General features: G+C 32.2%; 1 protein-coding gene across 2 annotated transcripts in view; it reads right to left on the minus strand.

The window, feature by feature from the left end:
• GALNT13 (polypeptide N-acetylgalactosaminyltransferase 13) overlaps positions 1-14,162 on the minus strand; it is a 612,297-nt gene that overhangs the window by 3,718 nt on the left and 594,417 nt on the right. For both annotated transcript variants that reach the window (XM_033231450.1, XM_033231449.1), the window contains exon 12: positions 11,541-11,675. In XM_033231450.1, coding sequence (XP_033087341.1) covers positions 11,541-11,675 — 135 coding nt within the window. The remainder of the gene's footprint in view (positions 1-11,540; positions 11,676-14,162) is intronic.

Consider the following 14,162-nt stretch of genomic DNA (forward strand, 5'->3'; position numbering starts at 1 on the left):
GGAACTGTGCACAGGTGTCCCTGGATTAATTATTATACAACTTTGTTATGAAGTCATCATTGTCTAATATACCTTTATTTGCAGATGGTTAAAGAAACTGGCTGACATTTATCAAGCATTGCCAAGAATTCAGGCTCCTTTGCAAAAAGCCCATTTGTGAGCTCTGAGTTCAGTTGAGGACTGCAAATATTAACAAGCTTTTGTAAAAGCTTAGTTTTCTTAGGCATGTGTTATTCAGTAACCATTTGGTAAACATGCAAATAGATGGCACAGCTGTGACCCAAATGAACAAAACTGCTAGAGATGTTCCCATTTCAAAATACTAAACAAGCTATAGTATCTGTGACTGTAAGACATTCATTGTAGAAAGTGATTATCAGAGCAAAAATTAATCTGTCTTACTTGATAAAATCTTTACAATAGTTTGGTCTGTATTTTTAAGAGTCTTAAAAATATAACAAACAAAACCAGGGGCATGATGATCATATATTTTTAAACATTATATTTATATTTTGGTTTCTTCATAAATTCCAATAATTGTATGTTAACCAGTCATTATATATCTTTTCTTTGGCATCTTTACGTACATTGGAAATCACATTTTTGGACTTTTCAGATATACATTTTAAATCAACATGATTTATACATACTAATTATATATATTTCTGCTATTTCATGGGCAATATCTAGGACCATATCATATGAAAACCTCTCCAACCAGATGCGAAGTATTTGAATGTATGAGAGATGATTTGCAAATATATCTTGAAAATAGCACTCTACTTTTTTTTTGCAAATTACCAAAATTAAAGGTAAACAAAATGTTTTTTTTTTTTTTTTTTTTTGGCTCTTGATACTACATTGAAAATGGGATGAAAGTAAACATAAGGGGTGGGCAATAAAAATGGTAGAGAAATAGCAGCCAGACGATCGTAATTTGTTTAGATTAGGACTGAAAACATCGTGGCCTGCACCGTTGTAAGAAACGATGGAAGGGAGAATAGGTTTGTGGTGGAGGAGGCCTAAGAAACAGCAAGCAGGAAATTAAAAGAGCAAGGCAATTAGATGCAAAGGAGATTTCAAAATTGAGACCTTTGTTGTTGCTCTTTCAAAACATGGAATTAAGTTATTTACACTAAAAAACAAAGAAAGGAATAAATGGCCAAAGATAGGCAAGAAGATGGCTGATTTACACTTATGATGCCAGAAATTCACCCAGTAGCCAGGTTGAAAAAATAAAGATACATAACAAAAACAATATATATTTTTTCTAAACAGTTCTAGTTAAAAATCAACAAAATGGTTTAATTTTTGTTACGTACCTGTGGTCCTTCGTGTATGTATTCTCTTTCAAAAATATAACTCACCATTGCATACTTCTATTAGATCCCTTTTTTAAAAAGTACAATTTTTCATATATCAAATATGTTATTGCCCATTAAGCTACCCCAGAAAGCACTGTAAGTATCTTATTGCAGTCGATCACGTATCATAGTAGTTGAATGCTTTGATCAATTATCAGTTACCTTAGTTCAAAATATAGCACAGACTTGCGATTTTTCTTTAAGGATCATGTGAATAGATGTTGTCAACTGCACAAATAATAATTTTAAAAACAATAGTTTTTATTGTTCTTTCTAAACAATACATGATTTATTTGAAGGAATTCACTAGTAGTGAAAACCCACTGCTGCAGAGACAAAGAAACAACTAAACACTTCTTTATAATGTAGTGCAGTAGAAAACCAGACCTTTTAGGCTCAGGTAAATTCCTGTCCTTTATTTACTAGCTGTGAACACTCAGGTATGCTTTGAATTCTTCTGAGGAATCATATTCTTTGTCAGAAAATACTTAGACTTAAACATGCTTACAAATATCCTTTTTATCTTTTTTAAAAAAAATTTGACCTTCAGTCAACTATCTAACTGTAATCCCCTGGCAACCTCGAAGGGGTAAAAATGTTAACTACGTTTCTAGCCTACATTGTTTATGGTAAAAATGAATTCTGATTGATAAACTGCATCTGCAACTGATAAATTGCATATATATAGTAACACAAAAGCAAACTTTGGGCTTTTCTAAGTGCAGACTTCTAATTCTGTATGTTTTATTTGGTTCCTGGAAGCTAGACCTATGGAGTTGTTACAAGGAGAGATCATCTTCTGTGAGGCCAGTAAGCCAGGATGGTTTTGACATTTGCCTGATGTGGATCTCATCTCCTTGCAACAGACTGTCACCTGTGGAGAAGGCTATAAGAACTGCTAAGGGAACTGCCGCAATTTCTCCTATGGAGAGAAGCACTCTGTGGTCTCTGCTCTAGCACTCTATAGTAGACTTGTGAGAATAAATATTTAGTTAAACCTAAACCTCCTTTTTTGGCACTGCATATATCAGGTTTGATTGCTTTGAAAGCAACTAAGATAATAGACATAAATTGTTTTGTACACAAGTTCTCTTTGTGCAAAAGACCTAGACTTTTCCAGCTTTACCAACTCTTACATTTGGAATATCTTTGACTGGAATATAGTTCTAATTAAAATAGCACCCCATGTGTTGTCTCCTCTCCATAATTTCATTCCCAGCCTTGTTACAAGACTTCTGAGCTCAATTGTTTCCTCCACTAACAATATTTAAGTGGTTCATCTGAACCAGAAAAATGCCCCAATCTTCCTGTGTTCTCATAGTAAGGTAAGGGTCAAAGTAAAATCCTTTATTTTTTGGATAATAAACCCCTTAAAACTAAAAGGTAGGACATGTTCTTATTTGCACTCTTTAGAAGAATTCCCTATCAGTTGACCTGAATAATGATTCATTTTATTGCTTACTGAAAAGATAGTCACAAATCATACAAGTGAGAGATAAAAGATACAACTTAAAAAAGTGTTATTTCACTTAGGCAACCACAAAGAAATGCTTAGAAATAATTTTCTTTATAAAGGTATTGCAAAATCACATCTTAGTCTTTAATAATGCGCTTGCTTAGTGTTTTAATTAAAATGATAAGATACTTTAGAAAGGATATGCCATATTTGCATTTAACCAAAGTATCTGAATAAAAAGAAACAAAAATAAATGATTTTGTTGTTTTAGAAACAATCCTTTTTTGACCCTGTTAGTTTTTTACTTGATTTTTTTCAGATCTGATGATGCAGAACCTGTTGTCATATAAACATGGCTACAGTTCGCCTCAAAGAGAGTTAATATGTCATAATACAGTTCATCAAGTATATTTATGCACATATGTTTAAAATAAATAAAAAATCAAAAACATACCTACTCATTAAGGATAGACTAAACACAACTTAATATATGCAGTCCCCAAATTAATGAGTAACTAAGAAGTAAAAGACAGAGAGTTAACTCCATGGAGAAAAGGTACATAAAAATTTTTCTTAACCACATTTTAAAGGAGTTTCCAGATTTCAATAACTGAACATAACAAAAATACTAAAATTAATAAAATCTGCAACACAAACCTCCAAAAATCATTAGAGAATGTAATCAGTAGAATTCCCAAAAATATTTCTAAAAATTTCCATTCTTGTATAGTTTCTTAGTAGCCATTTTTGCAAAGTGCTATCATTACAGGTTTCCACAGTAGGATGCTGGGAGCCATCAGCTACTTTGTTCACTGAGAGACAAGACTGGGTGATTATATGAAGAAGAGTGTGGGTCTGTTTGACAAAGAAAATAATGAATAATGACGAAATCAAGTACAAAGACGGTAATAAATCAATCATCCTAGGCAACATGCAATTTCTACTGGATAAAGATGGAAGGCACATGTCACAATAATTGCATCCATGGAGCTGTGAGTCACATTTTTTTAGATGGCTTTAATATCAACCCTATAAGGAAGGAGTAAATGAAGATAAGACTGAGAATATGGAGAGGGGCTTAAGATTAAATGATGACATATTTTTGGCAAAAGGTTATTTTAGATATAAAAGATTATATTCTCAGCCTTCATCCTAGTAATACAATGCTTTTTAGTACCAGATGAGTTATTTGCGAGTGGATATTCAAAATAGTTGATTAGTCCAACTATGGTCCTTGGCCTCCTCATTCTTACACCCTAAAATTAAATAATATTAGGGACAAATTTGGAGGATAATTTAGCTTTAAGGCTTTACTTTGAACAATATGGTACTCAAATTGCTCCCACTTGTGTCTTTACAGGGCTAACCTGGTTGTGTTCCACATGTACATTGCCACCTTCGTTAGATGTCAATTAGAAAGGCAGGTAATGAAGGGAGGAAAAAGAAAAAGATCAACTCTTAATCTAATTTTCCAAACAGTTTCAATTAATTAATTTATCTGTCCGTTTCTTGCTCTCCATCTATTTCCTCCATAGGAACATAAGCTCCAGGAAAGCGACAGACTATGGCCACCTACATCTTGAAGCTCAGTGCCTGCCCATGGGATACACTAAGTAAGTCTGGTGATTCAAACACTTAGTACAAGACCAGTGCAGACAATAAATTCTGTTAAAACTAAGCTACTTCTCTCAGGCAGCTTAATGAACACAAATTATTGGATTAATGTTTTCAAGGATTTATCTTCTATAGTAAAATAGTATATAATTTGTAAAGAAAGACAAAATAACATTTTATTCATAGAATTGTTAACTATGTAGTTGATATTAAAACTGTAACTATAAATAATATTGTTAACTATATAGCTTGATTTTTTTTTAAGAAGACTAGTTTATATTTTTGTTTCTTTTTTTAACCAAACATGAATTTTTCCATCCATACTGTTTAATACTGCTAGGCTAGATCATCCTCTACCGTAGCTCAGTGATATTTCTTCTTGAAGTGAACTTTTCTTCGAAAATGCCATTTTAACATCAAAGATATTAGTGTAAATGATGTTAATTTCATTTGTAATATAAAAATTAATTTTTATGACATAAAACAAAAACAAAATGATTTTGCTTACCCTCTGGAAACATGACCCCAGGGCATAAATACAATATAGAATTTTCATTAAAAACATGACTGTAACATACTTCCCGAAAGGGTTTATCAAATGAACGGCCATGAAAAAATAGTCAAAGAACTTTAATTCCAGGTACTTATAAAAAGCCATAGCCCAGAAGACAAATTACAAATCTTGTCCTTATTGAGACAAAAATTATTTTTCATTTAAAAACACACAAAATTATTTAGTGTCTTCATTTGCTTGAAAACAAAGCATAGTTCATTTTTTTCTGAGTATACTGTTTGAAATGATAACAATTATTAATATTGTATGTATCTTCTAATAATTTTATGTATTTATATAATTGAGGTCATATAATCAAATATGCCTTTATTCGTGTTGTGAGCATTTTGTCTATCATTAAAATAATCTAAAAACATACTATTAAGAAACAAACTATTTCTCTAAAATGAATTTGCCAAAATCTATTTAACCTTTTTATTTGCAGGGAGTATCTTTCCAATTTGGAGCTATTGCAAATAACAAAAATATATTGTATTTCAGAGTTATTTGATCAATATATTGATGTTCAGAGATATTTGCCATTATTTATAACACATACAGATATAACTAAGGGTTGATATGTATGTATTAGAAATAATGGCAAATATCTCTGAACATCAATGTCTATATCTGTCATTATTTCTTTGGAAATGATTCTTAGAAGTGAAATTGCAAGGTCAAATACATGAACACTTTAAGACATATTAGCAAAGTTCTTTAAAATATATCTATAACAGTAATTTTGTAATAGCAGCAGCAGCTAACACTTCTTGTGCTTGCTATATGTCAGGATACTGTATGGGTATCACTGCATCTTCACCAATATTACAAGTTGCTGCTAAAAACATTTCTTGCCGTATTGATAAGATAAACAAGAAATGAATACAATAACACATAAATGATTTTTATTTATGTATGTTTTTTAAAAACTTTTTTCCATTTTCTTTGGCTATGTTTCTGCTATGCTGTTTATTCAAGTTCTTGCACATTTCTATATGTGGTATACTATTTTCCCTTCAAAAAGTACAGTAACTAAGGGTTGATATGCTCTTTATTAGGCATATCAACCCTTAGTTATATCTGTTTTTGTTGCACATGCCTAATTAGTCTACTTTTGTTTTGTTTTAGGAAATGGTCTCACTATATTGCCCAGGCTGGCCTCAAACTCCTGGACTCCAGCAATCCTCCCATCTCAACTTGCCAAGTAGCTGGTATTACAGGCCCATGCCACCGCATCCAGCCATATTAACTCAATTTTGAAGACAATGTGACATCCAGGCCGACATGCAACTTACTGCCAAATATATTTTCCTATAGTTTTATTTAAAATATTGACTAGAAAATAGGATCTAAACCCTAAGCTAGTATTGAGTTTTGTTTATAATATGGCATTACTTTATTGTTCTCCTCTAGAATGTAAAGCCTTGGTATTTCCTGCGATGTACGATATTTCAATCATAACGTAAAAATACATAAGAAAAACATTAATGATTCCTGCCTTTATATATATTTGCTTGTTTGACTAACATAAAATGTGGCATGGAGCATCTAAATTTACCCTTCCAAATATATAATTCCTACTTAAAGCCAACTGGAATCAGGCTAAACAATTTTGGTGACAAAATAAGAGCCATTAATATTGTAAAATTAGGCCATACCTTGGCATTAAAAGTACTAATTAAAAAAGTAGATACTTTAATGAACTGACTGCATAGTTAATTTAAGAGCCAATCGCACAGGTCTCAGTTTAAAAGTTGGTATACTAAAAGACTAAAATAAAACCCAATTAGGTTATTACATACAATAATATACAAAATAAGTATAAATTTGGACTATTATAGACATTTAATTTAATAGCAAAGATAATAGGATTTCTCCTGTTAATCAAGCATAGAATAACAATTAAAAATTAATATTAAAAAGTTATTACTCAAAACATTAGTCATGATCTCCAGACAAGGTAATCTATGCATTCAGTCAAATAGAAATATTATAAAATATGAAGTGTAATCATTTAACATATAGGAACTACAAATGTGACACTAATCTATTGAAATTCCTACTCACTACTTCTAATAAGAAATCACAGCTATGGGTCAATAGGAATATGGAAAGGTGATACCTGTGTAATGCACACAGCCTTCAAAAGGTAAATTAAGCCATTGTTTTTCTTAGGAATGCTACACAGGGGAATGGTTAAAGATCTTAAAGCACTTAAAGATCACTTACCTTGAAATTATAATCCCATTTACCTGCTCTCTAATAAAGGTAAATAAAAGATTGTAGTGTAAGTCAAGTCTAAATATTAATCTAACACATTTTACCTATGGAAAAGCATTCCTTATATTGTGACTCTGGAAATTATTTGATACAGATATATATAGAATTCACAACAAGTATTTTCTAAGTCCACTTGCTCAGTCACATGAAAAATAAGAGTTATTTTTAGCATCATATTTTTCTCCCCTTTTTCTTTGTTGCATAGTGTTTGTTGAACGTAAGTGTTCTGATCTAAAATTAGATTCTCACACTGTATGTAGCTGCCTAGTTATTCAAAAAGAAATGTAATTATGTGCACATATCATAGGAAAATATTCTAAATTGATTGGAACACAATTGTAATGTTCAAACATCAGAACACCTGAATAAAACAGAATGAAAGGATGACAGAACTTGATAAAAATAATTCTTAAAATGTTTCAGTGAGATGAATTTTTTTCTTTTCATTTAATCCTGGCAATAGGCATTTCATGGCATAGAAGGGTTTGTGCAATTTATTTAAGCTTCTAGACCACATAGGTATCCTATAATTTTGCTAATGATGCCCAGGATGCCCTCAATTCAAACAGGTTAGGCCATACATAAGATGACAGTGAACTAAATTCATGGTTATTTAAGAACTATTTAGTTAGGGGTGTGAGAAACTACATTTGAAATCAAAGTTGACCAAAGAAGTGCATTTATCACTAACATGTGCTTAGTTTCATTCAATTACAAGGATAAGCAATTATGAGTATGTATAGCTGAAGTTTGTAAGCAATTAGAGCAAAATGACAAAGTAGTTTTATGACTGCTTATTTAGCTAAATAGACTATATTTATTGTAGAACATCTTCCTACTATTAAAAAAATGAGAAATTTTATGTCAATAAAATTTGGTATAACAAATAACTGATAGCATTTAGTTATTCCATTTGAAATACTGTATATTATGCTTATTATATCATAACCATTGAAAGAATCAAATTATTTCTAGTTTTTCGATAACATTGAGAGGCAATGTAGTGTAGTAGAAAAATTGCTGGATTTACTGTAAGAATCTGGCTGTGCAAACTTAAACGAGGCATTTACCCTATGCTTCATTTTACTAATGTGAAAAATAGAATATCTGTCTTATAAGACTATTGTAAGAATTGCACGAGAAAACAGATAAATATGTAATGAACTTTATTCCTTCTCTTTTCCCCCACTCGCCTAAGAAGTAAACAAAACCAAAGTAGCTGGATAGATTCTAGGTTTTGAGGCTTCATGACACTGTTTCCATTTTTCTCTGGATATTCCAACAATCCTGCTCCTATTTATGACTTTCTTTTCTAAGATTGAAAGGACTATGGGAGATAAGGTGATGGAATATTTCTGCTGTTCACATGGTGAGATTTACAATTATACTGATAGCTAGCTTGCTAGGAATACTTTATTAGGACCTGAATTCTAGATCTGCTGCTAGCAGTGTAATATTTGTGCTTTAGTTTCCTCCTGATAAAGGCTTAAAGGAGAGAACTGCAAGGTACATTTCAGTTCTGTAATTCTGTGAACTCCGACAATTTTTATTCTGCCTTGAACCTGCACCACCTCAGAGATTTTTCAAAGAAAACTTTTGTCCTTGCTAGCAAAAGATAAAGAATTGAGTTAAAGTAGTAAGCAGCATGCATTTACTTTCCACAGGTTGGAATATGAGAAGAATAGAACCACTGAGCAATTATTCCTCCTTCTCATCTCAACACCTCTTATCCTTTTGCTCCCTTTCCCTCTCTTCGCTCCCCTCTGGAGGCCTTGCCATTTTCCAAATTGTATCCATGCCTTTTCCTAAATTTGTAATATTCTTTAATCAGTGTATAAAAAGACTATGGAACATACATAGATATTTGACCCTGTCCTTTTCAAATGTAAATGTGTATATGAATGATCGGAGATTTTGTTAAAATACAGATTTGGATTCAGTGTGTTTAGTATGGGCTCGGATCCTGCATTTCTAACAAGTTCCCAGTTGATGCTACTACTCCTGGAATCACCCTGTGGGTAGCAAGGGGTGGAACTCTTCTGTGACCTAAAGAAACCCTAAATGTAAAACTTAAAAGCATAGTAATATATGTTATATTTCAATTTCGTTTAAAAAAAATCCTTTTTAACAACCTTCTCAAAAATATAATCACATTTCAAAGCTGAAATTTCCAGAAAGGCAATGTATTATTCCGACAATTGTTCTATTCTCATGTCATTTACTAGACTATGATCCATTCATTTTTTAATTTAGCAAAGTGGTGTCATTAGATAATGTAAACATCACTAGTTAATTTTGAAAACATAAACATATATGAGAATTTATTTAAGCTATATAATTCAGATGATCAAATTATTTAAAATAAAAATTTCTCAATATTTATGGCATTTTATAAGCTTTTCTGTGTGTGTGTTCCAAAGTCAAAGTAAACATGACACAAAATGTTATAGTGCTCTGAAATACTATAACAAATAACTGCTAGTCATCCAAAAGAGTAAATTTATAGAAATCATTTATTTATCTTAGGTGAAGCTACCTATTTTTTTACTTTTTACTTAAAATTCCTTAGTATTCAATAGCATTGCTACTAGCTGACAGAAAATGTAAACAAAAATATACACGTAATTACTAACAGTAGTTATTTGAGAAATGAAAGAATTTGAGTTATGATATTGTTCACTCAAGAGTTATGGAAAAGTTTAAAGATTACAAGTGGTATTCTAAAATTCCACACTGCTTCATTTTATAAAAATGTATATGATCATTCCCCTTTCTTAATAAATATATTCTAGATTTTCTTATTTTTAGCATAAGCTCAGTAGAGTCCCAGGTTCCTGGTAGAAACTAAACAGTAACAACAACAAGTTTTATTTAAAAATAAGTATCACTTATAGGATTTCTACTGTATCTGCACATTTTACTGCATTTTCCTCATAGAAGAGATAGAGTACTGATGAAGGATTTACCTACATGTATTTCGCAAAGACACTGTTTTCTGTAGGCTTAATATCAAGGATGGCACCAATAAAGAATAGTTGAAGAGAAAAAAAGATTGGTGGTCAGACAAGGTGAGTAAGATATAGCGAAGGCAATAGCATCTTAACAGAACATATTGGGACAACATAGGAAGAATTCTCAGTGTTTGTCCTCAATTATGACCCAGAAGATGATTTTGTGTCCTAAGATCCTGGTAACATTGTATAAGTTTTAGACCCCAAATTAACCCTACATAACCAGTTTCAAATCCTATGATAATTCAGTAAGTTTTTCTAATATTCAACTTAAGAAACTACAGAATCATGTAAATATTAAAATGACATTCAAAAAGGTTTTTAAAAGGTCTTGTTAAAATATCAACAATGCCAAAACTCTGTAGATTGGTTTTTAAAATGTTATTCTTGTAGAAAATTTTAGGCTTGCATGGAATACTGCATCTGTGAAACCCATTTACCTCTATAGTAGCATTTATCTTAAGCAGAATGAACTTTAGTTTTCCTCTTAAATAAATCACCTACCACTTAATAATGTGGGAAATGTAACACAGACGACCAATTCATTTTGTTAATAATAAAAGAAAACTGAAAGAAATGAAGCTGTTTTCGAGAGTAAGTTTCTTTATGCAAAGGAAAATATTTCTTTTTTATTAGCTCCATCTGATGGCTGATCTGGTTTTTACACACTGCCTGGAGATACATTTCCAACAGCAATTTTGTTGTTTTCTCTCCCTCTCCTCTGTCAGAAAGGTGTGCTATATTGAGAAGAGGTACTCAGCTTTTTAGGTGACTAATTAGTTTACTGAATTCTGTGAAATATTTATAATTGTAAACAGTAAAGAAATCTTGTTAATCTTGTCAGATATTGTTCCTTCCAGTTGAGGAACATAAATGTCAGTGATTAGTGGCATAAAATTTAAAATTTGAAAATATAAACATATTGTCAATATTATCCTGTATACACATCTTCATACAAACCTCTCAGATAGCCTTAGCTTACCCCTTGCCTAATTTATGTTTGGCATGTACATGGAGATAACAAGTTATCATATACAAAACTGATTTTATCATCCTCATTCATATTTTATATTAATGGACCAATTTGGCAAAACCTGTTTATATGATATGCCATCCTAATGTTACCAGATATGAACCTGCATGCTTAAAATCTAATTCTGCCAATGTAGATAAAAACCAGCTTAAGATTTAAATGTCGAATGTTGAAATAAATAACTGAGCTCAAGCATCAAATAATAAGTAAATTAAGGAAAATATTATACCTCAGCATCATATTCCCATAACTGATTTCCTCTCATATGGTGGCATTTTAACATGATTACAGGTCCATTGAGTCTAGAAACATCCAAGCACAAGTCATCGGTTCGAATTTCTTTGTCAGCAGTGTATGAAAATACCTGAAAATATAAAATTCAGCTAATAAAACAATATGTACATTTTAAAACGTTACAATAGAGCAGATCTACCCATGGAAGCTTTCATATCAGATAAACTTGTGTTTTCAAATGATTGCTGGTACGTTATCTTGAGAAAGCTAATTCATCTCTTTGAGTCTTTTTCCTCCACTGTAAAGTAGGGCAAAGTCATCTGTTTTATGATGTTTTGGTGAGACCTCAGTTGAACAAAACAAACTTTAAAATACCCACTATTTGCTGGCACTGTATTTCTTGCATGATACTTGCACTATAAAGCTCACAATAGGTTAAAGAAAATATAGTTTGCAAACTGCACGGAGCTCAATGAAGGACAGTCCCTCTTCCTACCATCTTATGACCAGTTCTCCAATTCTACAATGTAACTTTTTCATATAGAAGTTTAAATCTTTCTTCTGATAACATAAGTACATTGTGTAAATTTTATTAAATATTGTCAGTGAGCTTCTGAAGGTTGTAGAAGTATCTTCTCTAGAGATCTCATTAAAGGTAGGCTCTACACTTATCTCTTTAATATGGTTTGCCTAGGCTTAATTACATCAATTCTTCTGAAAATATCCAAGAAATGTCATGGTGGATTATGGGCTCTTTGTTAGATAATTCAATTGAACTATAATAATCTTTATTATTTTGTTCTTGGTGTGAATAATTTATTTACAACATTGATTATTAAAGTTTCATGAGCTTTTTTATTTTTCTTATTTTTAGATGGAGTCTTGCTCTGTCATCAGGCTGGAGTGCAGTGGTGCAATTTCAGCTTACTGCAACTCTGCCTCCTGGGTTAAAGCGATTCTCCTGCCTCAGCCTCCTGAGTAGTTGGTATTACAGGCATGCGCCACCATGCCAGGCTAACGTTTTGTATTTTAGTAGAGATGGGGTTTCACTATGTTGGCCAGGATGGTCTCAATCTCCTGACCTCATGATCCTCCTGCCTCGGCCTCCCAAAGTGCTGGGATTACAGGTGTGAGCCACCGTGCCCAGCCTCATGAGGCTTATTAAGCACATAATTATAGAATGTGTTTTCTTCTTTTAGCTATGATAAGCATTGTTCAGTATTCTGTGGGTTTTTCTTTCTCTTTGCTATGTCAACAGAATAATGAGAAAGGTCATGTCAAGGTCTTTTTGTTTCTCAAAGATATCTGATGAAATTGGAGGAAGTCAGCTTTACAAATAATATAGACTCTGGAGCTCCATAAGCTGAATGAGTTAAGTCTTGGCAGAGTTGCCTCTGCAGCACTGCTTCTCAGGACTTCTATGAAAATCACAAGAAGCGGTGAGAGGAAGTGGAAAAATCAATGATGGAACACAAATACCCTCTTCTGTCAACCGCTTAAAAGGAAATTATTGGGGACTGGGTCGGTGACCCATGCCTGTAATCCCAACACTTTGGGAGGCTAAGGTGAGAGGATTGCTTGAGCCCAGGAGTTTAAGACCAGCCAGGGAAACATACAGAGATCTCATCTCTACAAACAATAATTAAGAGAAAATTATTTTCTCTTAAAATAGGACAACAGGTACATGCCTGTTGTCCCCACTACTTGGGAGGCTGAGGTGGGAGAGGCTGAGGTTGGCAGATTACTTGAGCCATGATCACACCACTGCACTCTGTCTGGATGACAGAGCAAGACCCAGTCTCAAAACAACAACAGCAGCAGCAACAACAATAACAACAACAACAACAAAAACTAGAAAATTCTTCACAAAGGTTATACATTTACTTAATATACAATTTTGAGAAATGTGAAGTACATTTTGAGAAACGTGAAGTACATTATGTAAAATATATCACAGACTTCATGTATTCAATTCACAAATATATTTTCTAGCTTCATTACTTTTTCATGCTCATATGTTTTTATGAAGAACATCTGGTCACCTAAGAAGAATAACATAAAAACCCATCAAACAGAAATATTCATATACTCCCCAAACAGTATTATTTTAAACACAATTACAAACTTATTTAATTACACAAGTGAGAATCTTAAGCTGAGAGAAGGAAATTTCTAGAGAAATTTCTTTTGTTCATGATAGGATTATTTCAATACTCAAGGATAGCCTTCTACATTAAAATTGCTTCCTTTTAAAGTGTACAAATGCCAGTGTAAAAGGAAACCTCATAACCTCCATTTCAGCCTTAATTTTCTAATGGCTCAGGCCATTTTTATACAGTATATTCTTCTCGAGTCTCTTAAGATAGTTTGGAAATGGTACCTGTTGAAAGTTTTAGAGAGCAGTCTACCACATCCCTTGATCCTCAATTTCTAATTTAGATTCATTTTGTGGTCATTAGAGCTATCTTAAGTAATTTACATTTAAGAAAGATATATTTGTAGAATAGGTTATGTACTTATATGTGTATATAAATTATATGTTAATTATTTTTTGGCCTTTGTACTTGAAAAAAATTAACGGATGCTAAAATATTTGGCTCACAAGCAATTTTTGTTA

The sequence above is a fragment of the Trachypithecus francoisi genome, unplaced genomic scaffold (assembly GCF_009764315.1).
Source record: "Trachypithecus francoisi isolate TF-2019V2 unplaced genomic scaffold, Tfra_2.0 Lachesis_group13, whole genome shotgun sequence".
NCBI classification, from domain to species: Eukaryota; Metazoa; Chordata; class Mammalia; order Primates; family Cercopithecidae; genus Trachypithecus; species Trachypithecus francoisi.